Below are 15,545 nucleotides of genomic sequence, written 5' to 3'. Positions count from 1 at the left end.
CATAATACCACGAAGCTGGAAATCCGCTGTAGTAAGACCATTCCTAAAAAAAAACACCATGGACCCAGACAATCCAAGCAGCTATAGACCAGTCTCAAATCTCCCATTTGTTTCAAAAACACTAGAAAAGATAGTGTTCACAAACTATGAGACTTCATGGAAACAAACACCACCCTTTCCAACTTCTAATCAGGATTCAGGAAGCACCACAGCACAGAAACAGGGCTTCTAGACATCGTAGATGACTGCTGGAAAATCCTTGATGAGGGAAAAGACACACTGTTCAAAACTTGTGGGTAGCACTTTCTCACCTCACCATCAGCAAATGCAAGAAAGTATCAGCCACAAGTTTTGAACATGGTCATGATCGCAGAGGGCTATTAAAAAGCATTAGAGTAGGCAATGGTGGCAAAAACATGCTCCTGTCATTTATTCTGTCACTATCATGGCTAAGCTGTCACTCTTCCTACAGCTGACAACATAAACCAGATGAAGCCTAGGAGGCTTGTATTTATATTTATTTGTTTATTTTTAAAATTTCGATACCGTCTAAATCCTGGGTGGTATACAATATATTCACATACATAATACTTAAAAACAATTTGAAAGAAGGACAAAACATAAGAATATAAATTCACAGTTAATCTTCGATCAAGACAAGTCAGACCCTATAAAAAAGCATTGACAGACTAAAGGGGACAGCAAATACAAGGGGGCATTCTGAGAAACTGAAGGGAGATAGGTTCAAAACAAATGCAAGGAAGTTTTTTTTCACCCAGAGGGTCGTGGACACTTGGAATGCACTACCGGAGGAAGTGATCAAGCAGAGTACGGTCCAAGGATTCAAACAGGGATTGGACAGATTCCTGACGGATAAAGGGATCGTGGGATACTGAGGGAGGAGCTGGGATGTAACACAAGTATAGAATGTTAACCAGGTAATGAGTATAAACCAACCAGGTCGTGCATGTGCAAGACTGGAGGGCTAGGACTTCGATAGGAAGGCAGGACTTAAACGAGATACCAAGGTGGCAAGGGAGCCCCTTCTAGTGATTCAGACAGGTCGTGACCTGTTTGGGCCGCCGCGGGAGCGGACTGCTGGGCAGGATGGACCTATGGTCTGACCGGCAGAGGCACTGCTTATGTTCTTATGTTCTTAATTGTGTTTTGAGAATTTTACCCCAGCACAACCAAAGGTCCTTGCACCAGTCTCTACATATTTCGGATTAACGTTTGGGGATTCCTGTTTTATATTCTATAAAAACTCATAATAAGCATCTACATTTATCATTTATAAATATCTAAAGACAAAACCCACTGCATAGCTTTCATTGAGGGGAAACAAAAAAAGCATTAAAAATATATTTGATGCAAAAGATCTAAGAGCCATTAGAAAAAAAAAATCAGTTATTAACTGCTGAAAATTTTTAAACTTTTTATCTTTTACTTTCTCCTTTATAGTAACACTCAATTATACATGTTATGGCACGGAATTAAAATCTTACCTGATGGAAAAGTGGACTGTGGGTCACCGAAACACCTAGACCACTAAAACACATTCCAAGAACCATATCATCTGGTGCATCATTCCTGTAACATCGACACTTGCTATGAAGCAGCTTTTGAACTGCTTCTCTGCTGAATACCATTCTGCGCAAAGGAAAGCAAGAAAAATTTTTAGAACCACTGAAAAAGGATAGTTGGGTCTGATAAAGCGAGTTATGCATTTACCATTTTTGTGAATTGCTGAGATTTGGTTGAAGAATAGAAGGGTGATTTATCAAATTTTAAATAAACACAAATATAAATATACCAATGCATGTCCCAAGTTATAACTTAGGCCCCCCTTTTATCAAATGTTTTAGCATGGGCCAGCACGGTGAATGCTCCAACGCTCATAGGAGGAGTAATAGAGCATTTCCCACAACAGCAACAATACCGTGGCTTGATAAAAGGAGGCCTTAATTTAAATGAACAGTTTACTACAAAGAGTAAAGCCTTTAGTATATAACTTATTTAAAGCAGGGTTTGTTTGTTTTTTTAATTAACAAATGTATTTGTGTAAATTTCTTGCATCTCCCAGACCATGGGACCAATGAGCCAAACTGCATTAACATAAGAATTGCCATACTGGGACATACCAAAGATCCATCAAGCCCAGTATCCTGTTTCCAACAGTGGCCAACACAGGCCCCATGTACCTAGCAAAATCCCAAGTAGTAAAACAGATTTTATGCTGCTTATCCTAGGAATAAACTATGGATTTCCCCAAGCCATCTCAATAATGGCCTATGGACTTCTCTTTTAGGAAATTATCCAAACCTTTTTTAAACCCTGCTAACTAATTTCACCATATTCTCTGGCAACAAATTCCAGAATTTAATTACATGTTGTGTAAAGAAATATTTTCTCCAGTTTGTTTCAAATCTGCTACTTAGCAGTTTCATCGCATGCCTCCTAATCCTGATTGTCTCATGCGCTTAAGGCCCCTCCTGTAGGAGGGGCCTTAGTTACCTGGCCAACCAGAATGTAAGGCCCATCTCCCAGTGCATTCTGGGATTCACTAGGAGTGGCCTAAGATTCTGATTGGCCAGATCCCCTAGGCCCCTCCCCATGGTCCTCCCATGCCCAATTTTTATCTTCTACTTTTTCCTTTATAGTAACACTCATAATTATACATGTTGTGGCACGGAACTAAAACTTACCTGATGGAAAAGTGGACTGTGGGTCACCGAAACACCTAGACCACTGAAACACATTCCAAGAACCATATCATAGGGCATCCCAACTGCCGGGGAACATTGGCGGGGGATTGCGGGGTGGAGGAAGGAGGGATTGGGCATCCCTCCTGCCATGATTGTTCAGGAGGGAGGAATTGAGCATCCCTCCTGTCGGCAATGTACAGGATGGGGGTGGGGGGTTCCGCCAGGAGGGATTGGGCATTCCTCCTGTCGGTAGTCTATGCAGGGGGGGGTAGGGACGGGTTACTGCTAAACTTATCATGGCGGCAACCCAATTCTCTAACCAGCGCCTATGACATGGACGTCAGTTAGAAAATCGGGTTAGGCGGGCTTAAGCACGATTCTGTATAGGACGCCGGTATGCGATTCTGAAAAGCTGCTTAGGCGGCTTCTGAGACCGGGTGTCCTAGCCTTAGTGTCCATTTTGTAAAGACACAGAGCAGCCTATATTGCCTTTATAAAATAGGCAACTACTTGGGATTTTTCACATAGCACCTGTAATTTGGATATATCTAGTTGGCAGGAATAAGTGGATTTGTGATGTAAGACAGGACAGATACTGCCTGGTGTAATGTATATAAAATTGAGTCTGCAACTGGATCATTTTCATCTGACCTGGGACTGAAATCTACTTCATCCCACCTAAAAGAGAATAACCAATGTATGAATGTGGTTTTGAATCATAAAGCAAGTATCTACTTTACATGCTTATATGATTTAAATGAAGATTTATCAAGACAGCACCAAAATCTTAATACTATAACACATTCATATAAATGCATTTCCCCTGGCTCACAAAAGCAATCTAAATTTAAGCAAGCTTACCCTCCTCCACCAGTGATATAACTGTATCCACCTGTTCCCAAACCATATCCATAGCGCTCTCCCAAAAAGACTGGTTCCTCAGAGGCATAACAGCCGAGTAGATTTTGGAGCCTAGAAATGCTACATCATGAAGAATATAACTATGAGATGATTTATTTTGTACTAATGTGCAAACATTTAAACCAGAACTAGCCTGAAAAAAAAAAATACATTTCGGTAAATGGACTAAAAAATTAATCTTTCTTCAGAAGCCAGTTAAATATATTAATTTATTCTCAATATTCATGTATCTGTGCACAATTGATCAAGTTCTTCAATTTTTATTCATAAGTAAAGCATGTAATAGCAAAGTAATAGCAACTTAGTAAGTAAAAAAGTTGAAGATAAAGGCCTGGATTCTAAAAGTGGCACCGTAATCGGCAGGTGTCTGAAAAAAACAGTGCTGGATACGTGTCACTCAGATTATGGTGTCATTTAAAGAATTGCGGCCTGTGTTGAAGGTAGGCACCAGAAATGTAAGCCAGGGTTTTAAAGGCCTACATTTCTGGCCCTTACCTTCAACGTAAAATCATGCTTGGCGTTGTCGTTCATCAACCCCACCCATAACCACACCTCTTGACATTCGACACCTACTTTTCTATTCTTTTAATTGTTTTTTTAATGGTGCAGCCAGTGAGGTGAACGCTTAACCACCGCTATTCCACCATTGTGGAGGTGGGAGGGCCCTTGTCTGAGGCTTTTTCCTCCATTTGAAAATGGTCATTCAGCCTGTACTGTGTTATTAATATACCATTTGTCATAGTACATCTTTCTTTTGTGAAAGTGTTTTATTAGTACTGTTGGTTTTCACAATATCTGAGTCTTTTTGGCAGCCAATTATGATGCCATTAATAGCCAATTAAAACTTGCCATTAATTGCAGCCCTCGAGGACTGAAATTAGACAAGTCTTAGAACCTCATTTCAAACTTGGTGGTGGTGTATATATCCCTCGCATGAATGATATTTTTAGATTAGAAAAATCCAACTTGACTACTGTAGTTAGATTGGCCAGTTAGAAGGATTATACAAGACCTTTCCATGTAGAGCAGTGGTTCTCATCCCAGTTTTTAGGACAAACCTAGTTGGTTTTCAAGATATCTGCAATGAATATGTGTGAGATAACTGCATTTACCCTACATTGCATGCAAATTTAACAGGTTGAGTATGACCCATATGGGAAGAGAAGTGCACTTAGAAATCTGCGCCACCAGGGAATCCACATTTGGAGAAACAAAAAGCTGAATTAAAAATGTCTGCCATTGGAAAGAGTTAGACATAACCTAAATCGTTAGTGTACCTGGGTTTTTAAAAAGCTTTGGACAAGTTCCTGAAGAAAAAATCTATAGTCCGCTATTGAGATAGATATGCGAGAAGCCACTGCTTGCCTTGGGATCGGTAACATGAAATGTTGCTACTATTTGGGTTTCTGACAGGATTGACTACTGTGGAAACAAGATACTGGGCTAGATGGACCATTGGTCTGACCCAGTATGGCTATTCTTATGTTTTTATGAATATCACCACAAACTGCTCCTGTACTCTCTGGTTAGTTCCAGGGTGATCCATAGGTGGAGCTCTGGTAGAGCCTGGGAGAAACCGTGATTTCAGTAGTTAGTGACCATATTCAGACTGCTAATTGGTTACATAAGCAAGTTAGGACAGCAAAACAGGCTGCAAAGTTAACCAGGCACGTTTGAATATTGATTGGTGCCAAGTTAGCTTTCTGGCAACACTAGAGTCTTGGCTGCCACACACTCTTCTGATCCTCCCTCCCATACCCCAGAACTGCATAAACCAACCCCCCCTGTCCAAATACTCTCTCCCACCTCCTGGAACTGCACAGGCCCAATGTCCTTATCCCCCCTCCCAAAGAAAAATCAAGGTAGGTCTAAATCCTCCCCCCACCTCTGTAGGTCAAACAGGGGGTGCTTGAGGTTGCCTCTATTTTTCTTAATGGGGTGGGAGGGGGAAACAGGACAGAGGGCTTTTTGCAGTTCTGGGAGTAGGTGGGAGGAAAGACTGGAAGGCAGTTTGTGTAATTCCATGGGGTGGGAGGGCAGATTGGGATGAGGGGGTTCATTTATGCAGTTCCCAGGGGTGGTTCAGAACCTGATCAGAAACCCTTATGCAAGTACTGACTGATCATTCAACCATGATATTCAGGCTGGGACCTACATAAGCTCCAGTAGCTTCCATTGCAGGAATTGGCCCCAGATATTCAGTACCAGTGCGCAGGCATAGCCCAGCACTGAATACTGAGGGCTAATTTCTGCCTACAGCAGTCAGCATTTGAAACAGATAGATAGATGCCCATGACTGCTGGTTGCATTATATGCAGCTATTTTAGAAAGGAAATTGTACAGGCTGAATCCAGTTGTGTAATTGGTTCTAAAGCTAATTCCTTAGGTTGCTGATAGATCCCTAGAGCTGTAAATTCATGCTAAACACCTAGACATTTTCTACAGTAAGTCTGTCCTTTCTTCCAATGTACCTGAATTTAGGTGCCCAGTGAAAACAGTTTTCAGCTAGGCATTCAATTCTACGGTTTTCAAAAGTTGAGATTTAAATGTGTAACTACTAAAGTAGACATCTAACACCTTTGAAAACGGATCCCAGAAAGTTCTAGCTTAATGCCTTGAGAATTGTTAACTAAATACATACCTTATTAAGGTATCATCATCAACAATAACCAGCCAAGATGTCTTGGAAACATTTAAAAATCTTTCAAGTATAGCAAACGTCTTCCCGCAATGTCCTAAAAAGATAAATAGAACAATGCTTTACAACTATACATTTTCATAATAGACAAAGATAGATATCTGAAGGGGGAATCAGCAGTCACCATAGATTTTTTTTCAACCACTCCATTATCACAACAGAAATTTAAATAGTGACTCCTTCAAGGAAGACATTGGAGAACAAAGACATACAAGATTAATCGACAGAGCAATATCACTACTAAGTTTGTGGTAGACTCAATTGTACAAGTGCTTTCATTGGTTCAAGTTAGAGCAGGTACTACACAGTAAATGATGGCAGATAAAAACCACCTGAATTGTCCATCCAGTCTACCCAAGAGTCATACTTGTTATTAATTTATGATAGAATTAACAATCCAAGAGAATTACTAACAACATTTTACTTGCTAAGTTCTACTTCAAGATATCTTCCTCCCTCCCCCACTCAGATGTACAGCACCTGTACTCATAGCATTCAATATGAATGTGGTAAAATATGTATGCCATATTACAAAGGCTGAGAAGAGAATATGCTCCCCAGTAATAAGGTCTACCTGTGAGACCTGAAGGAGGAGAAAGTTTCAATTGCTATTCTGGTCCCAGGAGCATAATTCTTTGTTAATTTCTTATTTCTCCAATCCTATAGTTTCTGAATGCCTTTTATTTTTAAATTTAACCTTCATGAATAACACTGCTTTTTACAGGTGAAAGGAACACATTTGAATAGCAGAATCACATCCCGTCCCCCTAAGTTAACAAAAAAAGCTATGAGCTGGGCCACAATGAGGTCAGCTTAACTTACCTAATTCTTCCCTTTTTCTGTATATTATCATTCTACAGAATAATTTCTAGTGTTATCAGTGTTCATAACTGGAAGTAAAAGCTTAAGCTGAACTTTAGCAACATTTTCCTAAATGTTAAATCTAATGCTAGTATTAAAATGACATTTATATGTCACTAGCTGTAGTTGAAAGCTAAGTGTGGAAAATGTATTGTTCACTAGATTGATTTTAAGGATTAAGGATAAGAGGCAAGTTTTGGGTTTCCTAATATTAAATTTAAAAACTAATGTTAAAGGGAAAATTGAGTTATCTTGCTTGAATTTAAATGCCTTAGATACAATGATTATGATTTGTTATCTTGAATTAAAAGCTAGGGCTTGGCAGGAGGAAGTGATGTCATCTGGGACATGGTAGTATTCTGAGCAGCTCTGAGACAGCAGTGCTAAAAAAAAAAAAAAAAAAGTTGACCTGTGTTAGGAAGCAAAGGTCATGCATTTGGGTTGAAAAACCTGAGGGAACAGCACAGCTTAGGGGGTAGAAGAACATTTGTGCACAAAAGAGGAGCAGATTTGGGTATGATAGTATGTGATGATCTAAAGGTAATCAAACAGGTTGAAAGGCGATGGTGAAAGCTAAAAGGATGCTAAGGTGCACAGGGAGAAGTATGGCCAGTAGGAAAAAGGAGGTACTGATACCCCTGTATAAGACTCTGGTGGCTTACAACAAAACATTCATAACAGAAGTTATAACATATCATTACACAATGTTTTAAAAAAAACTCATATCAAAAATATTTTCTATCATTCAGCCATCCTATTGCCTCTTCAAGTATGAAAGTTCTGCTTAAAGGCTCTACAGTGTGTTCTTTCTCTCCAGTCCAAACGAAGACTGTTCCTTCAGAGTGGGAGTCCTCCACCTATAGTCCTGCCAGTGGGGGGTGCTATTTCACTGTCACATTTTCAATAATGAGGAACAGATAAGCTCTGCAGGACTCCAGGGAACTTGCCTGTTCCTAGTGACTGAAGATAGGATATTGAAGAATCACTCCCCAATGACAGCAGTGCAATTGGAGGACTTCCACGCAGCTTAGAGGGAGCAGTGGTTTTAAGATCTCTGTAAAATGTTTCCAAAGTTTGTACTTCTTTCATATTCATTGAAAAAGTATTCCATAATGATGGGCCAATAACTTTGAAAAATGATTTCCTATATTATTCTAATCTTCCATTTTAGAGGCTTTCTTGTCCTGTCAATCAGTGAAATTCTTTTTCTCTTTTCAAATTTAAAAAAAAAAAAATGTTTGTAAACCACTTTGCTTTGCTCTGTAAGAAAAGCAGTATATTAAGTCTCAGTAGACCATAAACCATAACATACAAATCAACATTTGCTTTTACTATATATGAGGGTAAATCCAAAAGTAAAGGCAAAATACATTTAACGGCTTTAATAGAAGTAACTGTGAGCAACTGAACATATCGCTTTTCCACATAGTCCCCATGCAAGACAACGCATTTGTTGTATCGTTCTACTAGTTTCTGCATTCCTGCAAAGAAGTTTTTCAGCTGCTCCTGAAGCCAGATTAGCACCATAAGAACATAAGAATTGCCGCTGCTGGGTCAGACCAGTGGTCCATCCTGCCCAGCAGTCTGCTCACGTGGTGGCCCTCAGGTCAAAGACCAGTGCTCTAAATGAGTCCAGCCTTACCTGTGTACGTTCCAGTTTAGCAGGAACTTATCCAACTTTGTCTTGAATCCCTGGAGGGTGTTTTCTCCTTAACAGACTCCGGAAGAGCGTTGCAGTTGTCTACCACTCTCTGGGTGAAGAACTTCTTCACATTTGTACTGAACCTATCCCCTTTCAGCTTTAGAGAGTGCCCTCTCGTTCTCCCTACCTTGGAGAGGGTGAACAATCTGTCTTTATCTACTGTCTATTACCTTCAGTATCCTGAACATTTCGATCATGTCCCCCTCTCAGTCTCCTCTTTTCAAGGGAGAAAAGGCCCAGTTTCTCCAATCTCTCACTGTACAGCAACTCCTCCAGTCCCTTAACTATTTTAGTCACTCTTCTCTGCACCTATTCGAGTAATACCGTGTCCTTCTTCAAGTATGGTAACCAGTGCTGGACGTAGTACTCCAGCTGAGGGCGCACCATGGCTCGGTACAGCGGCATGATAACCTTCCTTTACTTCATCATGCTTTGTCTTTTGCTCTTTGGGTCACAGCGATGCACCCATGTCTTATCACCAGTGACAATTCTCTCCAAAAAACTTGATCTTCTTCATACCATCTCAGGAACCAGGTTGCAACCTGCACATGCTGTTGCTTGTGCAGATCAGTAAGCTGTTTGTGAATCCATCTTGCGCAGACTTTCCTGCATCCCAAGTCATCTTCATTATGGCAAATGCAGATCCATATCTGATATCCAAATGTGCAACCATTTGGAGACACCATTATCCATTGGTCTTCTCCAATAAAGGCATCTGCCCTGTCATTGTGTTCTTGTATGCATGATATTGATGGATGACCAGAATGACCTTCGTTGGTCACACCTGTTCTTCACACTTTAAACCTTTTTACCCACTCAAACCTTTTGTTGATTCATGAGGCTATGTCTATACTGAGTCAATATCAGTCGGTGAATTTCCACAGGTTTCACACTCTGTCCAAAAAATGCATGTTGTTCTTCAATGGTGTAATCTTGCAATGGAGCATCCATGTTTCTGACCTTGTGGCTACCACATGACTAAAGGCCGAGCGCTGAAGTGTGCATGAACGAACTATCCAACAGGTAATGTATGAGTACATATGTTGCATTTTGCTAGCTTTGTTCTAGTTATTGCATAATTTATTGCCTTTAAATTCTGATTCACCCTCATAGTTAAGATTATTCAGTTTATTACAGTTTGTTCAGATTTGTTATGACCAATTGTAAAAAACCAAAGCAAGACACCTATATTACTTTCAGATGCAGAAAACTATACCTTTACAACAAAGTAGTACTATGAGCATAAACTATTCAAAGATAACACTAGCTATTGAAGACTTACCTCTCTTCACATTCGGTATTCCTAAATCTACTGTAGGAATAGTACTGTCTGTATAATCACTATAATATTCAAGCAAAGCAGCTTGCTTCTCCCAAGTCAGCTTTACAATTGGTACTGTAAAATAATTAGAAATTTAGTAAATATTGAGATCACAATTTTTAAATTACTGATGTTAAGATTAATACTATTTTCTCAACATTTAAGATACTTTCTAGCCATAACAAATTTGTTCAAGTGTTTCTAAAAAAATAAAAAAAAGGAAAATGAAAAGGTCCTGATGCCTTTCAGAGCCTTAGTCCCCTGCCTGGCGCATCCTGGGATATGAAGGGGCATTAAGCACCTAAGCCAATCAGGGCCTTAGGCCCCTCCTAGTACATCCTAAGATGCACCGGGAAGGGGAAAACCTGCCATTTTGAAGAGGTGGATCTGCTGGCTGGGACTGGGCATCCCTCCTGCCGTCCAACTTAAAGGTGTGGAGGGTGGAAAGTTGTTGTGGGATCCCGGCAGCCTGCCAACAGGAGGGAGTAGCTATCCCTCCTGTAGTCCTTCAACTTAAAAGGTTCAAGGGGGTTGTCAAGCAACCAAGCGGAAGAAAAGAGTGGGCATCCCTCTTGCCAAGGCACGTGTGTGTGTGTGAGGGGGGGGAGGGGGTGTCCAGGCAGAGTTGACCGAGGCAGGAGGGCGAAGGCATTCCTCTTGCCGATCTTGTACAGGGTATGTTTGGTGGTGGGGGGGGGGGTGCAACAGCAGGCAAGGGGAATTTCTCTGTTTAGATTGTAAGCTCTTTTGAGCAAGAACTGTCTTCTTTGTGAGTAGTGCACTGCAAATGTCTGGTAGTGCTATAGAAATAATTAATAGTAGTAGTAGGGTTGTTGACGGGACTTTTTCTTCTGTTGCTCTCCCTGCTGGTCAATCAGCTGAGCCAGCAGGACTCAAGGAGACCTGCGGCTCAGTTGATTGGTGAAAGGAGAACAACAGCCTTGACAGGAGGGAGGAGTTGTACCTAGCGATTACTTATCTACATTTTTGCCTCAACATTTATGTTTCCTGTACCAATTTTCTATTCAGCTGTTTATAGTTTTGTTTTAGCCCATACTCTAATAACTTATTGGATTAAGAATGTTCAGATATTTATGTCTCCGTTGTCATTTTACATGCTGTTGTTGCTTTCTAAGATCTTTATGATGTACTTATTAAGATGTTCTTGTTATATACTTCGCTAAATATTTATATATTTTTACACATTTCTATATATTTCTATCATTCTAAAGAGCATTTTATGGTTCTTATTGATTTGTTTAGCCTCTGGTTTTCAAACATGCTATGGTTTTCATTGATTTGTTTTGCTTCTGGTTTTTAAAAAACGTTTTCTGTGGATTTCATTTATTTTATGCTTTTATGACATAAGCTTGCCTCCATATTCACATGCCAATTATATTTGCATTTAGTGACACCTGCCCACTTTTGGCCAATAATATGTCAACATCTAGGGCTCCTTTTACTAAGATGTGCTAGCAGTTTAGTGCGCTAGCCGAAAAACTACCGCCTGCTTAAAAGGAGGCGGTAGCGGCTAGTGCGCACGGCAATTTAGCGTACACTATTCCGCGCGTTAAGGCCTTAGTGCACCTTTGTAAAAGGAGCCCCTAGTGTATTCACAAGTCCATCTTTTTTTTTGGATCATTCCCAGTTGTGTGTTCAACATCTTTTCCTCATGACTCCTATTTTTGGACTGTCCTTTTCATGCCCACAAATAACCCCTATCTGTGTTGGAGCACAAGATTTTTACTGCACTGGCTGTTTTTAATGCATGGTAGTAGTCCAAACAGAGGACTCTCAGATCCACAACAGCAGAGACATAAAAGAGCAGATCCAAAACAGATGTGTAGCTAAAGATTAAATTGTTTGGAGGTTTAAATAAAGTGTTTTATCTAAACATATATTTGAGATCTGTTCTTCTTTGTATTTAATGCATGGTAGCCGTTAACCTGGTTCCATGTTAACATCTACCACTCAATAAAACCCATGCTCACTGCTTAATGCAGCTTGGTAAAAGGAACTCTTTACATGTAATTGTCTCGTACTTTAATAAACATTTGCAACAACTTTTTCAGTGCTTCCAGGTCATATCCACTATAATAAAACCCTAAGCACGCATGCGCACTTAGGGTTTTGTGATTCCTGCGGCGTGCTGTGTCCTTCCCTGGCCTTATTCCATTTTGGAACACGGAGGCAGGGAACATGCCGGCGACTCCCCCCTCCCGCCTTCACTCACCTACCGCTGCCGTCCTGCTGCTCCTCTTCAAAGCAGCCTGTTGAGGTTCGCGACCGCATCAGAGGGAACGTGCTACTGATGTGAAGAGTGGCCTGCGAGGTTTGCTACAGCCGGCCGGCGAACCTCAGCAGGCTGCTTTGTTGGAGAGGAGCAGCAGTGGCGACAGCGGTGGGTGCCGGTGGGCCAAAGACACCAGGAACAATGGATGGAGGGAGGGTAAGAACGGGAGAGGGGGGAACAGAAGGGGGCCACGAAGCAGGCAGGCATGGCACAACAGGGGACCAGGGGGAGGGGGCTGCTTTGGGGGGGGGGCGTGCTGGGGGCAATCATGCTTTGCTCTGGGAGGGAGGGAACAGAAGGGGGCCATGGAGCCGGCAGGCATGGCACAACAGGGGGGAGGGGGAGAGGAGACTGCTTTGGGGGGAGGGGTGTGCTGGGGTAGACAGCAATCATGCTTTGCTTTGGGGGGGAGAACAGAAGGGGGCCATGGAGAGACAGGCAGGCATGGCGCAACAGAGAAATACAGGCAGGCAGGGGGCCAGGGAGGCAGACAGACAGGGGGTCAGGGAGAGACAGAAAGAATGACAGACAGACAGCATCCAAGGAGAAAGAGACAAAGAAAAACAAACAAACAGATAGACAGACAGATATCTACTCTAGCACCTGTTAATGTAACGGGCTTAAACACTAGTCAATTAATAAAGTGCACAATTATCTAGTTTCTCTGAGAACAGTGATCAGTTTGAAGCAGGGGCCAAGTTGACAAAAGATTTTTAACATGAGAGCCAAGACCAATGCTGGATAAAGTAGATGGTGTCTAGAGGCCTGGGTGATTGGGGGAGGGGTGGGGAACCGTCCCTCCAATGATGTAGCCAGTCTAGATGTTCAGACACACACAGAGCAAAATGTCTAAATAAAAGGAAGTTTAATTCTTCAGACTCTCTTCCTCATTCCCTTAATCCAGATTTTCCCCAACACTCTCTTCTTCCAAAATATATTCTACCCCAATCCGTCTCAATTCCCAACAGCAGGAAGTCTCTGGACAAGGTGGTGGGAGTATGCACAATTGAGAGAAGGATTAGAGAGCCACCACTGGACCCCGGGCCTTGCAGTAAAGAAATCTATCCTAGAACAAAAAATGATTTCCAGTGCAATAGGTGAGACATTCTAGACCAGGGGTGCCCACACTTTTTTGACTCGCGAGCTACTTTTAAAATGACCAAGTCAAAATGATCTACCAACAATAAAATTTAAAAAAAACACAACTCACACTGTATGCATAGAATTGTTAATTATCATTCCTATTCCGGGGTTTTTTCAAAGAGGTCAAAGCAGATGACTCTATGCACTGTCACCTCAGTAACAACCATACAAAAATAGACAAATACCCACCCCCCTCAACTTTTTACTAAACCACAATAGCAGTTTTTAGCGCAGAGAACTGCGCTAAAAACCACTATTGCGGTTTAGTAAAAGGGGACCATATTGTAAAATATAGACAGCAGATATAAATTCAGACACATTTTGATCACTAAATTTAAAATAAAATCATTTTTCCTTCCTTGTCTGGTGATTTCATGAGTTTCTGGTTGCACTTTCTTCTTCTGACTGTGCATCCAATCTTTCTTTCAGCCTCATTCCCTCCCCCAACTTTTTCTTCCTCTCTCCCTGACCTTTCTTTCTTTCTCTCTTCATGCCTCCTTTCTTTTTTTCTGTTTCTCTTCTTTCCTTTTGTCTCCCTGACTGCCCCCTTTTTTCTTTCTCCCTGCCCTTCCCCAAGCCACTGCCACTGCCATCGGAAAACAGGAGTCAAAACACCACCAATGGATAACAGGCCCCAAAGCCGCCACCGCTGCCCCATGCTCTTCCTGCTTCGGGCCGACCAGCATTCCTCTCCCCGACGTCAATTCTGCCGTCGGAGCGGAAGTTCCGCCCAGCCAGGCAGCGATTGGCTGGCCTGAACTTCCTCTCCGACGGCAAAATTGACTTCGGGGAGAGGAAGACTGATCGGCCCGATAGATCGCCAAGGCAAAGTGAGTCCTGGGTGATCAACTCACTTTGCTTTGGCGAGCTACCGGTCGATCGCGATCGACCTATTGGGCACTCCTGATCTAGACAGATGGGTAATATCCCCATAGCCACGTGAATCTGTAGAATGAATCCACTCTGGATTTTTCCTTTTGTCTCTGCTGTACTTCACTGGGCTCCTTAGCTCTACCTACAGTTCTTTCCTTCTGCACGCGTGCCTGCAGGAGTGTTTGTTCTGCTCTCCCCATTTTATTCAGTGTATTTTTCATCCCTTTTTGGGGATTTCTGGTACTCGGAGCTTTTTTCAGCTCTGCCTGCTTTGAGAACACATAGACTTCTGTCTGTAGCTGACAGGCCGATCCCACTGGGTACCTGTTAGCCAGCCTGCATAGTTTTCTTTGGAGCTCAGGGCTGTCCCTGAAGTAGTCTCACTTACTGTTAAGCGGGGTCAAACGCAGACTGTTGGGTTCCCTTAGGAGACTCTGCAGTGTCTTGCTGGGTGCTTGCTGCATCTTCTCACCACCACCCATCACGGTGCATATCCGTCGGTCTGCAGGAGTGGAGATGCAGTTAGACTTTGGGTCTGGCTGGCATCCCAAAGATCAGTTTCCAGAGGCATTCCCAGCATTGAAAGCAGTGATTCTGTCATCCAGTTAGTGTTAGAAAGCTGAGGCACACTGCAGCACAGATATTCAGACAGATCACAGTGAGTTCAGTGTGTCACAGGTGACTTGGGGGAGGTTGGAAAAGTGGGGTTTTAAGAGTTCTTGCATATTCCTCTGTGTTCCCCCTCTTGAAAAATCCTAAAAATCGCCATTTTCTGAGTTTGGGAAGTGTAAAAAATATTGTGATTTTGGCATGAATTTCTTGATAGTGGCCATCTTTAAGTTTTGCAATCTTTTTATTCTAAAACTCCCTGCTTCTCCAAAACTGCACATTTTGCCTGGCATTTTGTTGGGATGGAGTCCTTGTGCTCTCCTCATGTGGATTCTTGTCTGTATTGCACAAATGTAACACTTTTAGAGCATCCTTGTGCCACATGGCGCAGCCGGGGCATTGAGCTTAGCCTTTCCCCT

At 42.0% G+C, this 15,545-nt stretch overlaps 1 protein-coding gene across 7 annotated transcripts in view; it reads right to left on the bottom strand.

Annotated features, from left to right (window-relative positions):
- The window catches only part of B3GLCT (beta 3-glucosyltransferase), a 96,911-nt gene that overhangs the window by 15,432 nt on the left and 65,934 nt on the right, over nt 1-15,545 (bottom strand). For 6 of the 7 annotated variants that reach the window (XM_033950108.1, XM_033950113.1, XM_033950114.1 and 3 more), the window contains 4 exons: nt 10,170-10,283; nt 6,268-6,361; nt 3,567-3,686; nt 1,506-1,650 (listed from right to left, as the gene is read on the bottom strand). In XM_033950108.1, the coding sequence (XP_033805999.1) occupies nt 1,506-1,650; nt 3,567-3,686; nt 6,268-6,361; nt 10,170-10,283 (473 nt within the window). The remainder of the gene's footprint in view (nt 1-1,505; nt 1,651-3,566; nt 3,687-6,267; nt 6,362-10,169; nt 10,284-15,545) is intronic. The other variant, XM_033950110.1, reaches the window with a different exon arrangement.

This window comes from Geotrypetes seraphini, chromosome 6, assembly GCF_902459505.1.
Source record: "Geotrypetes seraphini chromosome 6, aGeoSer1.1, whole genome shotgun sequence".
In the NCBI taxonomy this organism is placed as follows: Eukaryota; Metazoa; Chordata; class Amphibia; order Gymnophiona; family Dermophiidae; genus Geotrypetes; species Geotrypetes seraphini.
Note: the sequence above shows the minus strand (reverse complement) of the source record. Positions and strands in the feature narration are given on the sequence as shown.